At 38.6% G+C, this 19,361-nt stretch overlaps 1 protein-coding gene and 1 long non-coding RNA gene across 3 annotated transcripts in view; one reads left to right on the top strand and one right to left on the bottom strand.

Moving 5' to 3' along the window:
- The window catches only part of LOC138920960 (uncharacterized), a 92,562-nt gene that overhangs the window by 17,769 nt on the left and 55,432 nt on the right, over window positions 1-19,361 (bottom strand). The gene's annotated exons all lie outside the window — the stretch shown is intronic.
- KRTAP27-1 (keratin associated protein 27-1) lies at window positions 5,863-6,705 on the top strand. Its single transcript, XM_014736485.3, has one exon. The coding sequence runs from the start codon at window positions 5,953-5,955 to the stop codon at window positions 6,571-6,573; it is 621 nt and encodes a 206-aa protein (XP_014591971.2). The 5' UTR covers window positions 5,863-5,952; the 3' UTR covers window positions 6,574-6,705.

Genomic DNA, 19,361 nt, shown 5'->3' with positions numbered 1-19,361 from the left:
ATCTGGCAAGTAGTAAATACTTGATAAAAGTTAACTTAAAAAACAAATGAATGAAATAGAGCTAGGATGATCGTTTCCAGGATATATTATGTCAATGGCATCAAATATGCATTCATCTTTGCTGGCTGAAGTCTATTTAAATAAGCTCGTTGCCATCAATCTTCTGGTCATCATTATCATCAAAAATGCTAAATCATTGAGATGGCATATTGTCACAACTGAGGTGTTGTAGGAGAGGAAGACATTTCCTCTACCCGCTCTGGGTCCTTCTGGGTGGAAAAGGAATTAAATTCACATGACTCAGAATAACAGGAGAAAAGTAACAAAGCTTTATAACATGTACACATGGGAGAGGCTCAGACAAACTGAGCAACTCACCAAAATGGCTGAAGCCACCACCTTAAATATCATCTTCAGCTAAAGGCAAAGGAGGATGTTGGGGGTGGGGGGAGTCAGTTATGGGACATTACCAGAAAAGTATAGTAAACAAGAGTAAGGTTTTTATGCAGATTTAAAGTCCTTGCCTTCTGCATGATAAGAGTTTCTAGAGATAAGGTCATTCCCCCTTCTTCCAGGTACAGAGAGGGAGACACCTTTATAGATGGAGATTTCCTTTACAAATGTAAATGTCTCTTACAAAGGGTAAGTACATTTTATTTTTCAGAGTTTCTTTCCTGTTTGCAGTTTTTAAAAGTAATCAGCCGAAAATAATCCTCATGACAAAGAGACAGATCTTGGGGTGGCCAATCCCAGTTCCCCACAGTGCCTGGAGGAGAAGTGGAAGAACTCAAAAAGAAAATCACATTTCTGGATCACACAAAGGCAGAAAAATAAGTTCACCAAAAGCTAACCTCAGAGGCAGGCCAGAGTAAGTGCATCTGGGGAAAGGAACAAAGCAAATAAATAATTACTATAATAAACCATGGCACTTTCTCATCCAAGATGTAAAGGAACAAGGGGTTGGAAAATATGGGAGTTAATAATCAGATGTTTGAGATACTATGGTTCATTCTTTTTTCCAATTACTCATTATTAAGGGCTACAAAGACATTGTGTAATCCTCTCACTTTTCTTATTTTTTGTTTTTTGGCTATTTGAATCAAAGTCCATATAACTGAATTGGAAATGACCAAGGATTATCCCCAAATCAAAATTATTTAGAGAGAGTTTCAGAGAAGAAATGATGTCACGTGAATCTTTTTATTACCATATCTAAGAGAATATATTTATCATTAGAAACAAAGAAAGCTGGGAAGAGACCATTTCCATATTCCATATAGGATTATTATTATAGTCGTAGTGTCATAATCTTGGATATTCCAGAGGCTAAATTATTTTTTCTGTATGTATTGCAGTGACCAAGAAGGGTTATATGGTATGTGACTTATTTTACAGAATGTTATATCTGAAAGAAGTTAGTCATCCCCCTTAACACATTCTTTTGAGGTGGACCAATGTGTTTTTGGCCAGAGAAATACTTTTAATTTATTCTTAGAGGTACTCTCAAATACAATAAGACTATTCATTTAAAGTTATGGATTTCTACCAGCATGCATGGCAACTAATAGTCTACTGACTTCAGTCTTTGGTCTGTCCCGTTAAAATTTTCATAAGGAATCTTAATGAAGATTAGATGGCTTAAATGAAAGCATGAATTTCATTCAGTAGGTAGATTTGACAAGATGCCATTTAATGTCCTATTCAACTCTAAGATATTAAGATTCTGATAGAAAATCATAGAGTGCGACAGCTGGAAAGGACCTTAGAGATCTTCTCATCTGAACTCATTATCTTTTAAGAGATCCAGAGAGGCAAAGTGACTTGTCCAAATTCATGCAGTGAATTCATAGAACCAGCAGGGCTAGAAGCCAGGTTTCTTTCCTCTTGGACTAGTATTCCTCAATTGCTATGCTCAGTATCTATATGAGTGACTTTTTGGTTGAAGAAGAGGAATGGATTTAGTTTAATTTAGGCAGTTTGGCATAAGCTTGGCTGGTGAGATAAAACCAAGGCATGACAGAGGAAATAAATTGTGGCAGAACTGAGTTGAATTATGTTACTTAAGGGTGGCTCTAATTTTTAATTTTTTTTTATTTTAATCACTGAAAAAGTGATTAGAAGTCTAGCACAGCCACGTAATCAAATATAAAAGTAATATAAGCTAGGAGCCAGCTCGGTGGTGTAGTGGTTAAGTTTGTGTGCTCCACTTCAGCCACCCAGGGTTCACAGGTTCAGATCCCAGACATGGACCTAGCACCACTCATCAAGACATGCTGAGGCAGCATCCCGCATAAAATAGAGGAAGACTGGCACAGATGTTAGCTCAGCGACAATCTTCCTCAAGCAAAAAGAGGAAGATTGGTGACAGCTGTTAGCTCAGGGCCAATCTTACACACACACACACACACACACAAATTAATATAAACTATTCAACCTTATAACCACCAAGTGCCAAGCTCTTGAGAGATGGAGACAGGTGACTATACTTTTAATTGGAATGATACATACAATTCAACCCTTAAAAGAATGGAAGGTGCAACATTTACAGACACAAACAACATAATCTCAAACGCAAAATAGATACTGTGTTTATTTTACCTTGTGGTTGTATACCAGTCTCAGACTGACGTTGCCATGAGAACAACATCTTGGTCTGCATGAAGATCCTTAACCTGATCAGAAATAATTGCTATTTTTATTCATTTATCACTCACAATATGGCAGGCAATCTGGTTCTTATATACATCACCTCATTTAATCAGTAAAACAAACTTCTGAGGTTGATACTCATAATTTTCATTTTTAAAATGAAGAAACTGGGGGCTGGCCCGGTGGCACAGTGGTTAGGTTTGCACGTTCCACTTGAGAGGCCTGGGGTTGGCTGGTTTGGATCCCAAGTGCAGACATGGCACCACTTGCACGTCAGGTTGTGACAGGCGTCCCACGTATAAAGTAGAGGAAGATGGGCACAGATGTTAGCTCAGGTCCAGTCTTCCTCAAAAAAAAAAATGAGGACACTAAGTTATAGAAATTTAAGGGAAATGTTGTTCAAGATTACAGTTTGTGATTGTAGATCTTGGGTTAGAATCCTGGCAGTCTAGTTTTGGAATCCTTATATTTAATTGCTTCTCCAAAGCAAATGTTGATAGTCTTCCCCCTGGTGTTTAGGAGGTGCCACTGCAGCTGCGAGCTTTCGTGTACTTCTAGACCAGTAAATTGCTATTCAACCAATTGGTAGTAAAGTGTCCAGTCACCATCAGCAATCAGGTAACTATTTCCACCTATTTCTCAAGAATACTAGGAGATAAACTGCATAAAAACAATTGCAAGGTAACCAGGTGTCCTAGCCTTCGTCATTCTGAGGTAATAAGCCAGGTAACTCCCTCTATAAATCCAGCACCAGCCAAAATCTGCATTTACTCATTGAACCAAAATTATATGCTGAAACACCTATTAATTCAGCATTCGATTAAACAGAATGTGCAAGTTAATGCCTCATCTCAAAGAGAAAAGAACTCCTGGAGTGGCCTTATTCACAAATGACAGACCTGACATTACCATCTGACATTTGGGGATTTGGAACTGCACACGTGTTCACTAATTTACTACCCACTGTGAGCTTACTAAGAAGGCTGTGTGCTGGAGACGATTGTGTGAATGCTGGCCTCCATGATGTCCTTCCTTTGCTCCTCAGAATTTGGCAACAAGACTCTGTGCTGACAGTGAAAAGTGGTGCCCTTTTTCAGGGTAAAAGCTTAAAACATGCCCATGTAAAATCAAACATTATTTTAAAATAATTGACTCAGCTCGTGCCATGCTAATAAGCAGCTTCCTTAATGATTTTGTTCTTATTTCACAAAGGGGTAGCTTAAAGGTAGGCAGGGTGATTATTACTTTTTTTTCTTTAAGCTCTCTGCCCTTGCCAATTCTTGGAAATCTTGGATATGTCAAGGTTTCAGAACTGCATCCTTTCAAACACTTAACTATAATTTGAGTAAATTTTTATTTAGCACCTTCCATTCATTAAGTTTTCAATATACACTTATGGAGTCCTTATTAAGTGCCAGCCAGACACTGTGTTCAGTAGTTGGGATATGCTAGTCAGAAAGATACACATACTTCTTGCCTTTATGGAACTCATGGTGGAGCGGCAAAGACTCAATAAAGAAACAAATAAAATCATTATGAACCGAGATAAGTTCTATGAAGGAAAAAGAATACACCCTGAGAACGGAGTCTTTTTCAAGTAGGGTGATGAAGGAAAACCACTCTAAGAGGTAACTGTTAAGCTGAGACACAAAAGATGAGGAAAGGAGCTGTATATAGAGTGGAAGAGGGCAGTGAAGGTGAAACAGACAGGCAACTGTACATGCCAAATACTGAGACAAGGAAAAGCTTGACCTGCTCAATGAGCTGAGCAGAGGCCTGTGAGAATGGAGCATTTGTGGCAGAGGGAAATGATAACATGAGGAGTTAGAAAAATAGACAGCAGCCAGGTCCTGCAAGGTGCTGGAGGCCAGGCTAAGGGGAAGGCATCTTATTCTAAGGGAAATGAGAATCCATTTAATAACTTTAAGCAGGAGAGTCACAAGCTACAGTGGAAGCTTCTGTGCAATGATAAATACATAGAGGCATAAGAATTAAACGAGTTGTTGTAGGGTTCATGTGGAGGGCGTAATGGGACCTTTAATCACACAAGAGTGGTCATTCAAAATTACAAATCACTTGCATGTGTTACAAAGGCATTATACACAAGTTGAGTGTACAGCTTGTCGAGCTGAGTGTATTCAGAAGTGTCCTCTTAAATAGGTAATATCCCCAGTCCATCATATATCAACAGAGTTTGGGTAAAAGTTGTTCAAAATTCTTGAATGTTCTTGGTTTTCCTCAGATCTAAGAAAGGGAGACCAGAGTGCTATGCTAAGTCATAAGCTTAGCTAAATAAATTATAGAATGTGTTATAGAAATTGTGCTGGTAAGTCCTATGCTGTGAGTATGAAACTATGCTAAGTACAGTATGCTAATGTGATAAATGTAGAGCTGATCATCATTCTGCAGTGAAAAAACACTGAATATGCAGATGAGAAGCTTATCTGAAACAGATTTGTTACAAAGGCTAATTTTCAACCTTTGAGAAGCACAAGTAGAAGTAAACACCTACTTTGTGTAAAATATAATCACAATAGAGAATGTGTCAAAATCCATTGGTAATTCAGAGGAAGTATAACTTCTAAATAGGAAGATTAGGGAAAAGGTTCATAAAGAGGCAACATTTAAGTTTGGCCCTCAATAAGATGAGGGGAACAAAATGGTAGGCAAAGGGAAAGATGCTTAAAGAGCAATGGCCTCATTCAGTACTTTGGGTGAACAGTAAGAAGGAGTTTCATTGTAGACTCCTTCTGTCCCTTCTAGATCAACTGGACGGACAAAGATCTGAGTAGAATGAGGATGGGCTCAATGGATTGGTGTCTGACTAAAAATCTCTTGATCACATTATCGTGTTCGGCCAAGGTAGAATCTCTCAAAACTCCAGCGCTAATTTTAATCAATATTCAACTGGCTGTTTCCACATATGTTTCTTATTGTCCATTTACCAACATGGAGAGTCACAGTGACTAAGGAAAAGCAATGTTAGCTTGGGTGGCATGTTGGGACTCATATTTGACAAACTCCACCCTGATGAGTCAGCTTTGGGACCAACATGAAAGCCATTTTGAAGATTCAAAATGGACCAGCTTCTTTGTTAGTAAGACATCATTTTCATATATAACTAAATAAAGTGCTAATAAGATGTTATTCTTCAAATTAGCTTAAGCAATGAGGTGGAAAGGAGTCTTGAGAAGAAGCCAACACCCAGTTTTCCGAGTATATAATCTCCCCAGCAAAGAATCTGATCTTCATACCCAGTATGTTGGGAACTTATGAGCAACTTCAATCAAGTGTTTTAACAATATGCTCCAGAGCCACTGCCACTCACTGAAGAACTTCTACAATGTTCCACCACTCTCTGCCATCATACATAGCTCTAAACCTATAAGCTGTGAAGACGGATTTTTTTTACCCAGCAGCTACCATGGCAGGACCTGGCTCTTGGACAACTTTCAAGAAACCTGCAATGAAACCATCAGCTGCAAAGCACCCAACTGTGAACAGGAACGGTGCACAGAGAATAGCTGTGTGCCAAGTGCCTGCTTCCCCAGAGTTGTCCACACAACTTGCTCTAATTCCAGGCTCTGTGAAAGGACAACATGTCAATCAGGAACTTCTTCTACAGTGTTGGAGTGTGTTTCTCAGCCTTGCCAATCAGTAAGCAGCCAGCAAATGGGTTCTGTAGTCCAGAGCTGCCAACCTGTGAGCTACGTGGCAAAGTGTTGTCCACCCAAGACTTCCGTGTCTACGAGTTGCCAAACTCTGGAATGTGAATCTAACCAATACCAGTCTCAGAGCTCTGAATCCACTTCCTGTAGACCCCTGGTCTATGTAGCACCAGGGCCACAATTCCTAGAATCTTCTTCTAACACTTATGAACCAGCTTGCTGTGTTACTGGTGGTGTGCAATTGCCTAGTAAGTGAAGAATGTGTAGAATGTGTAGGGGAGATAATATGTTCTAATTGTGATGAATTGAATCCTGAGATATCTAGGAACTTTTATGTCTCTAAATATAAATTACTGTGCATGTGTTTGTGCGTGAATGAACATATCTTCTACTGCCTCCAAAGAGAAGAATTTTTTTTCTCTTTGGGGCATTTCTGGTGGTGAGCTGCAATTGAAAAGCATGTTAACTATTTTAGGTCACTAGGACGCTACTATACAGCAATGAAAGTCACAATAGGGACTAACATAAGTACTTAAAAAGTGAAAAATTACACTTTGGCTACTGGTTATTATCGATGGAAACGCTTAGCATCGAATCTGGCTTTTTAACTAATGTGCTACTAATATCAGAAATCCATATAATATTGGAATTTAAGGAGACCTCAAAGCCCATCTAGTCCTGTGAATTCTGATGGGTTCTGCTATATCAGAGGTTGTCCATGGAGTTAATAACATCAGAACTACAACTCAAATCTGTGTCTACTCGTTGTCTATCCACTATTTTGTCTGCTGTGTCACAAGACTCTTCTAACTAACTATGAGATTTAATCTATTGCTTCAAAAGTGCAAGAGAATTTTGAATTTGACCTCCATGGACTTCCTAACCATATAGTAGCCAGAGACCTTTGAACATAATGAGTTCAAGTTTAGCATACTCGCTACATTTCTGCTTATCTTCTTCCTCTTTTCACTATTCCTTGAGTGTTATTTGAGTTGAAAAAATGTTCTTTGTATTAAATAAATTTACTTCTCTTAGAAACTTAATTGTCACATTATTTTTATTCAATGCTTTTATGCGTTTTATAAAATATGCTTTGGGGTTTTTTTCCACCAAGTGAAAAGGTATAAATATTTGGAAGAAAAAAAGAGAACATGTTCCCTTACCATAGTTTGTACAGTATCAATCAGAATAAAAGAACACACTTGTGGTAGTCAGCAAAAGATGGGGAACATGTTCAATATGAATATCATAAATCCACAAAGTTGGAATGTGTGAAGATCCATTAATTTTGTTTGGAATAGCTTGGCTATTCTGAAGCTGTGGGTGTGCTTTTAAATGATCTGTCCTTTTCCAGGGTGACATAAGGTTGTGGTTAAGAGCATGGACTCTGAAGTCAGATTTCCTTGGGTCTGAATCTTAGCTGTGCTGGGTGAAGGCTATTTGAATCTCAACTCTGTGACTACGTGAAAGTTATTTAACCACTCTCTACCTCTGTTTCCTCAACTCCAGAATTGAGAAGATAATAACAGGGCCACTGCGGGACTTGATAAGTTAATAATTTGAAAGTTCTCAACATGTGACCTTGTATCTAGGAATTGCTCAGTAGGATTTAGCAACATGATTAGCTAGCTGGGAAATTCAATATGGAGGGCAGAGGTGGCAATTTGTAGATAAACCCAGAAATCTATGACAGATTAGGAAAGCTAGTCACGCAAAAAATAAGAGATGAGCTGTTTTGTATTTTGGAAGATACAGGCAGCACTTTCTGCTAAAGAAAAAGCTTAAGAAACACATGTCATGCCTTGTTGAGGTGGGCTGGCAAGGATCTCTGTGTCTATGACAAAGCTAATGTTGATTTATCTGTCAGCCCTTTGGTTTGGGATGGCACAGGTCATCCTAAAGAGGAAGATTTGAACCTAAAATCTATGAAACAGCACTTACACAGATGCTTCTGCAGAGGAGTGGAGTTGAAGAGGAGCTGAAGGGTTCTGAAAGAGGCTGAACATTGTTTGATCCCAACAATAGTGACAGAGCATGTGACAGCCACAATAGCAGAGCATTTCTGCAGCAAGAAATATTGACATAAAGATTCCGGCCATAGCAGTGGTGGCAGCAACATAGCAGTAAGGAGACTTCATCTGCGTGGCTGCTTTTCAGGATTCCAGTCACAGCCAATCATGCAAACATAGATGAAATTTATTCCCAGTGAAAATTATTACTAATGCAACTCAAATGGCAGTATCTGGGAACAGTTCAACTCATCTGAGCCATTGTTTCTGAAGAAAAGAGGGAAAACAAAGCCATTTCCTTTGCTTACCAAGTATATGTTCCTTTACTGGGTGCAGCTTGTTGGGAAGACAGGATGTTGGTGAAAAGTGGCTATGTGTGGTATATGTGTGTGTGTTGGGGGTGGGGAGAGAAGGAGTGGTGTGGCAGGAGAAAGAGACAAGAGTGTTAAACAGGGCTTTCATTTCCCAGTCTACTCTGATCATCATACTTGACCTTAACTCATTCTTCCAGGCTGAGCGTGATCACTCCCCTAAGGAGAAGTTAGCTGAAGAAGGGCCAGTATCTAATCTCATCCAACATGGAGCACATTGGACCTCTTTAAAGAGAGAAGTTGTGTGGACTCAGGTGCTAAAGACTCTTGGTATTGGAATAGACAATGGTGTGGCAATGTGAAGAGGTGCTTGGTAGGCAATATAGTGTAGTGGGAAGAGAGTTGGCCTTGGATTATGAGTAGATCTCGTTCAAATCCAAATTCTGCCATTTACTAGCTGTGTATCTTGGGACAAATTAACACTTCTGAGATTCAGCTCCTTCACTGTAAAATGGAGGTAATGCCTAATTCATTGGATGATTGTGACAACTAAATGACATTATGCCCACTAAATGCTTAGTGGAGTGTTTGTTTCATTATACACAAGATATCATTTGATAGTTTATCTGGTACTTGCTTCTTGGACCTCAGCTTCAGTTTATTCTCATGATTTCTCTATACTGGATTTTTATCTTAGGACAGAGACCAAGAAAAGCCCTCCATTTTAGGTACAAAGGACATAAGCAGTATGGATCATGACCCAGATAGTCTATGCAGTACTCTCAAAAACTATAGATATGACTCTACAGAACAAGGAATTTCTTGATCTTGACTTTGCCTGAACATAAAGGCTCTGGTAGGATTTGTGCGTTGACATTACTTACTCTAGGTTCTTTAAGACGTGGATAGCTTAACAGCATGCTTTTCTCCTAGAAGTCGAGCATAGTGAATTTCAAGAACATTTCCGTATCTGTGCAATACTGCGCCATGAGCCAAAAAATTGCTTTTATTAGTTTGTTCTAATTATTTACCAAGCACTGTGTAGGTACTTTATTATTTTAAACTCAAACAACCCAATTGGATAATATAATTTTTAAATCCCAATTTTTTCAGTGAGGATGAAGACATAGATAAATTAAGTAGGTCATCCAAGAGAATACAGATAGGAAATGGTGGAGCCAGGATTTTAATCCAGTGAGTTGGACTTCAGAGCTTGAGCTATAAGGCCTGACTACTTGACGACATTACATTTCTTGTTGTTAGAGTAGCTCGAATGTGGGGAATATTTGTATGCCATGTGGAGAGTCTATACAAATAATGTGATTGAAAATTCTTGGTCTGGCTATATTGTTTTGTGGAATTGGAAAAAGATGGTGTCTCTCAACTTAAGTCACTAAAATGGAGCCAGGCAGACTTGAAGAGGAGATGAAAAAATTCCTCCTTCAGGATGAACTCTTGAATTCACTAGATGACTGAAATGCATCAGCAAATCTTCTCAAGGAAGGTAAGATTATCTTGACAGAGACCTCATTCCTATCAAGGTCATCTTCTACATTCCTAAATTTTAATGGCTTGTTTCAACCAACCCTCACTCCATGACAACCTTGAGCCTGGAATTTGTTAAAAGACATTCCTTTCCCTTTTTCTTGTTTACCTTTGTTAGCCACAACTGTAAAACATTCCTTCTCCCTTTCAGCCATGGAAAACACAATCCAAGGGACCCTTGAATTTGTATTTTTCCTGGGCTGCAGTACTAACAAATCCTGAATAGACACGTTTTTGTTTACATCTATCAGAGTCTACCTCATAATTGGTTGACAGTATTGTGAGTCTGTAGAGGGGACAATCAGAGAACTAAGTATAGTTAATTGGATGGCTTATTTACAGCTCAGAAATAAATGCTGGAAAGGAGCCAGGCATATTGTATTGGGGTTTGTAAAATATTGCACATTTTCAATATCCTAGAAGAGAACATTAACTTCACGTGAAATTGACAGATCTAGGTGCCAGGGAAGGCATGGTATGGAGTCAGATTCTTCTACCACATAAGCTTGATTGTCTTAATGTTGTTAGTAATTCCATTTTGCACACTCATTAGTCCCTACTCCTTTTTAATCAAATAATGTTCTTTTTGAAAATTTTGAGTTTGTTGGAGACACTAATGGGATGTGAGGATGGCATTTTGTTCCATGGTGTGTAAGAGTCACTGACAACTTTCTTGAAGCCAGAATATCCTTCTCTAGTTCTGCTTCCCATTTCTACCTTCAGAAAGTTCTGGTTATTCTCTTAGTCAGAAATTCTTTCATGTCAGGAATTGTTCTATATTCTTCCCCTGGGACCAAAATGGAAATAATGAGAATTGATTGAAAAAATAGCTAAGAAGGAACAACAAACAAAAAGCGAGAACATTATACTTTTTAAATAGTTGAGAATTCACTACTACTGGTTATATCAGAGCTATGGCCTTGATAAGCAAAAAAATATACCATAGACAGAGAGGTACAAATATAGCGAACACCTAAAAATTAAAATAAATTTTGAACTAAAAAAACCCACAGAAAACCTTATTGCTGTTTGCATAATGCAAAATTTTGCCTGTCTTTCTGTATAACTTTCTCTGGCTCTATGGAAATAAATTTACTAATGGGATTCAAAGAGCGTTGCTTAGAACCCAGAGGCGAGACCCATGTGATTGCATCCAGATACAAGAACAAAGAAATCTCAAAGGTAAATATCTGAAAACAGTGAAGTCCATTGATATTCTTCCATTACTCAATAAGGTATTGCTTCAGCATAGGGCCAAGGCCCCTGCACGAGTTCAGTAACTACTAATGACAAAGGTACTGAGAAAAGAAGACTGAAAATCAAAGAAAAGACTAAGAATAATACCTCCTTTAGCAGTACGCTGCCTTGTCACTATTACTTCATGGACAGTTGCGTGCTGCTTACTTAAACTGAGTGTACAGAGTGTTAACCTTGGATTAAAAAGCCCTCTTGCACTATAAACCCTGTCGGCCTTTACAGGAGGTTTATTAGCTCTTGTTCTTGTTTCCCCCTGGCATGAGCTGCATTCACTCTGACACCCTGTATGTTAGGAAACCGATCTAATAACGCATGCTGAAATTCTCAAGAACAAGGTATCTTCCTCTAGAATTTCTGTTTTATTAAATGAAACTGCAAGAGAGAGTGAAAAAATACATTTTAAATGTTAGCTATATTGATATTCACAAATATTATAATGTATTTATTTAACGATCAGCTTTACAGCAACTCAGGGTAAAGGTTTGTAATGGTCACAGGTGTATTTACCAGATTGAAGTTAGAACATTCGTTACCACTGAGAGAAATATTTGTCAGAAATCTTTCTCAGGAAACAGAAACAGGCATCAGTGTAGTTCTTTCATTTTTCAAGTCTATATTTGTTCAGCAGATTGCCTAAAGTGGGTCTGCTCCCAGTTTCCTAATCTCCTGGGGGCAGCAGCTGATGGTGGCTTGGTCCCCAGGAGTCTGGGTTAATTTCCTGCAGTGAATGACTGTAGCAATCAAAGCATCAATCTTGAGATGTCCTGGAGGGGCTCCTGATGTTAGGCCAGTGCTCTGGGGCCCTCAGGCTACAAATGGAATGCTAGGCAATCAAAAAACAATATGCTATGCTCTGGCCCACTGAGCTTTCCTCTGGAGGACAAACATCCTCCCAAGCTGTGTTTTGTTCTGAAAGATGGCCAATCAGAGTTAAGAGTTTCCCAAACCTCCATCAGGTAGCTGAGTGAAATGCTGAGGCCTAAGTATTTGTGGGGAAGACCAATTGACCATTTCTCCATAGGCTCTTCTTATGCTCCCTCATTTCTCTCACAGTTACATTTTCATAGAATCATAGTTATTTCTAAATCTGTAAGAGATATATAGAGAGCTTTACTCAACATACAGTTGGGTAAATATATTCGCTGAGGTGATATGATTGACTCAAGCAGAGTCACGGCTAGAATTCAAGCCTAGTGACTCTCATTCCCATGCCCCGTTGATCATACTGCAAAGTGTCCCTCACGAGAAGTTTATTAAAAAAATTTAAATGTACTAAGCACAATAATTTTTAATGAGCCCTATATGTACGTTAAAGGCCACACATAACACATAAAAAACCTTTATTGGATCATAAAAGTGGCCTATCTTAAATTAATATGCCAGCTGTCATAAACATTAATCTATTCACAGAATTTCAAATATTTTTTAATGAAGGCTGGAATAGCGTTTTCCTAAGAGCATGGTTTGTTGAATGATAAATAAGACCATAGGTCCCTTGCTGGAGATTCAGTGGATACTTTTCTGTGGCTGTTAAGTAGCCATTTTCCCTGACATCTAAATAGCTGAATTGTGTTTATCACCATTTTTGAAACAGTGAGTCAGAATAAAGCCTGCACTGGATGCCAATATTCATTACAAAAAACTTCTAGAAGCCACAGCACAAAAGGGAAAATAACACAAAGTGTGGGTACTTTGCCTGGAATCTGCACTAAGGTCATCTTGTCTTTCAGTAATTGCTCGGCTAAAAACTACAGCTGTCATTCCCTCGGGGGTTATTGCCATGTTTCTGTCATCTCCTGTAATAACTCCTTCCTCCATGTGAGCCTCAGAGATGCCCTCTGCTTAGCCAGTGGCAGTCATTGCAAACCAAGTTCTTGAAGGACTGCCAAGAAACCGAGGGGAACCACCAGCTGCCAACCAGCATGCCTGTACCCAGCTCCTGTGAAACCATTCGCTACACCTCTCTGCTTGTGGTGTGTCCAGAGTCTGCCCCACAATCATTGTCTGTCTTTTTTTTCCAGAGGTCTTTGGTCCCTACCACCCAGCAACCTACACTCAAAATTTTGGGTGACATGGACAGTACATGGCTACATTCACAGATCTCATGGCTGGTCACCCCTGGCTTATCTCTTATGGCTCATCTGTGACTGGGGTTTAGCAGCTACTGACCTCTAGTGGAGTATCTTTGCTTGTTAACAAAGGAGCTACATAGTCCATAGCTTTTGCCCTTAAGATCCCTACCTTATACCTTGAGGTATCTTGACTAATCCTTCATAGTTGCCAATTCTTAATAAAGTACCTAAACATTTCTACCTGGCCTAGTTGAAAGAGGTATGAAATCTTTTAAAATACCATCTTATATATGGCTGTATTGTTTAAAAAAAAATCTGATATAGTCATCTTTTCCTTCACTATGAAGCTTTAAGATGATTAAATTAAGCTGTGGTTTACATTTGTTCCTTTTTTGTGTCAGTTTTTTCCTTTTAATGCTCTTTAAGCTTTTAAGATATGTTTTCAATATGGCCTTAAGTTGTTTTCTTTATCTTCTAATATCTTTGATTAATCTTTACTAGTTGCTGCAGCAGAAATTTATCATGATTTCAGTATTATTACGATTATTGTTTCTACTGAAATCTGTCTTATTAAATGACTGCTAAAAAATAGACTTACTTATGATATTGCAGTGCTACGATTTCAGCTAAAAACCAGAAATGTATGGGGAGCGACAATGAGAACCATGAAAGGTCTGAGATTTTGCCCTACTTGCAAGCTGACAAGTTTACCTGTCACAGCTTCATGGATGCTGGCAGAAGACATGCGACCCCTGGATCAGAGACAGAGGTTTTATTATTCATGGCAATAGCAGAAGCCAAAGTATTAGCATTTGCACCAATTCCCTGAACCTCAATTCCTATAGGGCAACGGGAAGAGGGCCAGAGGATACTGCAAACACAGGAAGTTGTGTTACAGGAGAGGAACTCTGAGCCCAGGAAACCTGGATGGTGGACATGATAATGGACAGTAAGCATGCCTGCCATTTGCCCCAGGGAGATAGACTTTATCTATTTTCCAAGGCTGCTTGCTATACAAACATGCTTGAAAAGATAATTCAGGATAGAAGGAACGAGTAACTCTGCTCTTAAGACATGCAGAAATGCAAGAGACTTTTGAGGACTTTTTCCCCTACAGTATCCAACCCTTTCTCTATACTGTGTTGCTTTGGTAAGTTTTTCTGTGAGTACACCGTTCCACTGGCTATTCGGATTAGTCTGACCAACAGAGGTTGCAACCAAATCTATTCAATGTGTCTCATTCAATATTTAGGTAAGGCTACAATTAACAGGTCTCCAAGGAGTGTTCAATGGGTGGAGGCTGTCTCCCTTTGCCAAAAGCTCCGATCAGCAAAATCCTCAGCCACAGAGACTTGTAGCTCCAAGGGGCTTCAAAGATACTAGCATTTCTTTACTTACAGCTCTTCACAATCAGGAGAATCTCCACTGGAATTTATGGAATGGGTAAGTAACAAGCATATAACCCTTTCATGAACAAAAGTACATTGAATTAGCCCAAAGGGCCCCACTCACAATGTCACATTATCTTCCTTGTCCCACTGTGATATCTTCTAAAGCTTCATTAGCTGAATCCAAGCATTCTCCTCCCCGACACCCCACTGGAGTGGGTGGAATGGTCACTTGGACACCTGTATCGAAAAGAGCTATAAAAGTTTAAATCTCTCTCTTCCCAGAAGTTTCCCAGCAAATTTAAAGGAGTTCATATGGCCTCAGTCTCTCTTGGCAAAAAAGACATTGGTCCTACCCTGAATCATCTTTTTCTCCTCAAAGTTACTGATTACAGGGTAGATGGAAGGGAGAGGTCAGCAGGTGTGGAGAGAGAGAGACAGAACTCAGCACCAGTAAGCAAATTACCTTTACTTTTGGTTTTTAGCAACAAGACATCTGCTAGGGGCTCAACCAACAATTTTCTAATGTTTGTAGTCTGCTCAATGCCCTATATTGGGCAGCAACGTCATTATTACTGACACCATTTACTTAATCCTTGGGAATCCCTTGACTCAGCAATCACAGCCATGTTGCTTTCCAGCTGGGACCACAAGGTCTACACAATAGCAGACATTTTTTTAAGGAATATACCTTAATCTGGAACATTCGCCCCACCATGAAGAAAACATTGAATTTTTACCCACCCAGTTTCAACATTAGAGCTAGAGTTTTCCAAGGTGATGGAAATTCTTGACTGCAAGAATTTACTTAGAATTCTTAGAGTCAGTTTCTCATTCTATAGGAAGTCATCTTCATCAGCTTTGTAACCCCAATCCAAGGCACTCAGTGCCTCATCTATGGTTTCCCACAGGAGTTTGACTATCTCTGGGAAATTTCCCTGAAAGAACTAAAGCTTTCCTATAGACCAGAACCCGGTGTAAAAACTCTGATCTTTTACCGTCATCTCTGAATGGATCTAAGGTAGTCAGCCTGCAGGAAAGGCAGAGCTGGGAGATGGCCCAACTATTCCCACTTCCTAATCCCCCGAGAGAACCAGTCAAAGTTCTAAAAATTTAACTAGTTCCTGATCCTAGCATTAGTGAACTTTCTTTATTTCAATTTCAGTGTAGGTACACATCTCTGTAATTGTTTGAAAGAGGGTAGAATCTTTTGCTCACTCAGATGAATCTTTATACTAGTTATTACATTGGGGAAAACTTGGGATTGACTGCCAGATTAGAGAAAAGTTCCTCCTGCTCAAATCAAGGCACTGTTTGATCAGTTGTCTTTGAATCTGTTTTCCAGGAATTGACTTTTAATCACCTTCCCGTTTCCTCTTTATTAACAGACAATAAAGGGTAGGACCATATATTGCCCCATTAATCATACACTTTAGTCAATATGTTCACTTGATTCCACTAGATTTCCCTCAAATTCTATTAATCAACCTACAAGATCTTCTTCTTCCCTCTTGCAGAAAGCTATGTGTCTGTCTGCATGGCATCTTTGTTGCCAGGGGGAAAGATGAGAATATACATGAGTGTTTGTGGGGAACGGAGCAGAGGAATGGATAAGTGATCCAGAGTAGTCACAGCATAGTACAGAATTTTTGTGACTACTTTACACATTCAACCCCTTCCCAGCCTCTCTTTTTTTTCTTTTGCTGAAAATTGTTTAAACTTATCATAGAAGAAACCAGCCACTTCCTTCTGGTTTAGATATTAGGCCTAGCATTTGTTGATAGGCTGTTTTCTAAGTCAACGCATTAAAAAAAAAAAGTGACCACTGGGCAAGCAGGGTAGTTGAAAATGCTCTAGCCTGAGCTCTTCAATTGCTTCGTTTCTCCGATTTTATGCATAATAACTAAAGCCTGAAGTGAGTTCATTCAGGCTCAAGCCTAATGTTGGAATGCTAGATATTGAATGGTTATTAAGAAAGACACTACACTCTTTAACATAAAATTAGGTTTTCCACTGTTTTAGTGATGTTTCATATCAATTTTAAGGTTCCTACTGATTCGGAATTTTTTTTAAGTTAAAGGATCATTTGCTACATAATCACTCCACAAGCACTTGAGATAGGAAAATGTCCTCTATTCTTTTCAGAATGGCCTTGCACTCCTCTGGAGAAGAATTCTTGGTGAGATAAGGTAGATGAGAGTGGAACAGATCTTCTTTTTCTACTTCCAACATGAAAAAAAATACAATTACTAGTTATGGTAACCAACTCTCAGGTTTTCAGAGTATTTCCACACCGATTAACTTACCTGGATATAAAATAAGAGCCTCTCTAGAGGTATTAGTCAAGGAAAGAGTGAGAAGTTTTCAGACATTATGAGAAAACTCTCAGGAAAAAAAATCTCCCCAGCTTGGAAAAAACTATTCTATCTGGGAATAGCCTGTGATAGAGACCAGGATAAAGACTTGAATCCCTTAAATGTCAGTCTTTTGAACTGAAGAAGAGTGATTCTCTACCTCTTATGAAGTATTATAAAATAATGTTTCAGAGGAAACAAATAGGAAACTCAGGGTCTTCATTTGGCCCTGAGGGCTGTTCTGTCAGACAGGATAAATGTTTTTTAGGGCCAGACTCTCCTATAGCTCCTATTGATTTTAGTTGGAGTGCTGAATTGCTGACAAGACATAGCATTGCTATTTTGATCTCATGTTCTATTAAACAAAAAACAAAATCTTTACACTCCAAAATATTTCCTATTGTAAAGTCTCTTCCCAGAGTTTCTGTGTGCCTGGAGAGAGTCTAGAGTAAAGAAAGGCCAGGAGAGGTGCTCGTGCTATGCAAGGAAATAACTGACTAAGGATCCTCTGTGAGCTGAAGATAAATTGCATTCTTTCCCTGACTGTAAAATGCATTATGTGGGACAATCCAAAACTTCGGTGACAAGGACTATAATAGACCTGTGTTTCCTGTTTTCTAAGAGTTTTGTAGTAAATCTTTGCTTTCACTGTAAAAAGCTCTCAAAGAACCAAAGACAGTGATTGGTTCTAATTTGCAAAACTAAGGGCCAATGGGATGAAGACATGCATTTACCTCCAAATGAACCGATTAGAAAAAATTAGAAAGCATGGCCTAAATTAAGACAGACTCTGGAAATCCCTAGTCAATTTTCCTCAACAGCCATTTACTCTCCTATATATTGATCTACATGAAAGTGTTCAATCTGATATGAGAAAATAAAATGCATGAACTTAATAGAGAAAAACATCGACTAAATCATTTTCATTCATTGTTTGAATAAATATTTACAAAAACAGTATGCTGGGCATCTTTAACAGTGCAAACACAAATAAAGCTATAATGTCTTCAACACAATTATTACTGAAAAGGAAAAATAAGATGTAAATTGAGCAAAATATAAGGTAGGAATTGATCAGTATAATAGGAGATATGTAAATTAGAAATGAGTTCAAAGGGAAGAGAAATTACTTGTGGTTGGGCAGAAATGAATGCTTTCAGGTAGTGATTATGTTTGACTTGGGCTGTAAAGAATAAAGAGTACACGGGTAAACAGAGACTGGGTGGAAAAGCATTCAAAACGACAAAGAGGAAACCAGCAATGTAAGTGAGACAGTTACTGAGAACGGCAAATAGAGTCATGTGGAGTTCCATATGAAGAAGACCTGAAAGGCTTATACTTGGTAATGTGTACTGGACTCGTATTCTGAGTAGCTTTGAATGACAGCTTCAGGACATTTTATAGCATTCTGTGGTTAATAGAGAGGTATTCAAGATAAGCGTAACCAAGGAAAAGACATTACTTGAGCTATATTTCACTGCTAATCTCATGCTTGGAAATATGATAGAGAAAGTATTTGTGAGGATACTTTTGTAATAGTTTAAGCCTACATAACTAAGAGAATATGGTACCATAAATAGAAATATAGATGATGGGAGGAAGAATCAACTTTGGAGAAAGCACTATGTATGTATAAATATTTAATCTGAAGTGTCAGGTGTTCCAGTGGAATGATCTAACAGACAATTGCAAATGCAGGAGCAAAGATCAGGGAAGAGAGCAAGCTTATAATTATAAATATAGAGGAATTCACATAGATCTATTAATTGAACCCTTAAGATTAATGGAATACAGATTGACAAAAATGTGTAAGAAGAGGATTAAGAAGGATTTATATTCTGGGGAATAGAAGGAGAAAAGGGAGGTAGATGTGAAGACATAACAGGCATTCCGTGTAATAGAAATAGAACCATGAGATTAGAGCATTGCTGAGACAGAAATAGGACAAGGTTTCAAAATAGAGAGTATGGACAGCAATGTGAAATGTGCCCTGGAGTTAAGATTGCGGGCAAAAATTTACAGTGGATGTAGGGAATTCATCATTGGTGCTCTTTAAGATAATAGCTTCAAATATTCATGATGATAGAAATTAGATTTCAAAAACATAG

The sequence above is a fragment of the Equus caballus genome, chromosome 26 (genome assembly GCF_041296265.1).
Source record: "Equus caballus isolate H_3958 breed thoroughbred chromosome 26, TB-T2T, whole genome shotgun sequence".
Taxonomy (NCBI): Eukaryota; Metazoa; Chordata; class Mammalia; order Perissodactyla; family Equidae; genus Equus; species Equus caballus.
Note: the sequence above shows the minus strand (reverse complement) of the source record. Positions and strands in the feature narration are given on the sequence as shown.

Excerpts from the sequence above, each read along its gene's own strand:
- KRTAP27-1 (XM_014736485.3), top strand. The coding sequence starts at position 5,953 with ATGCTCCAGAGCCACTGCCACTCACTGAAGAACTTCTACAATGTTCCA.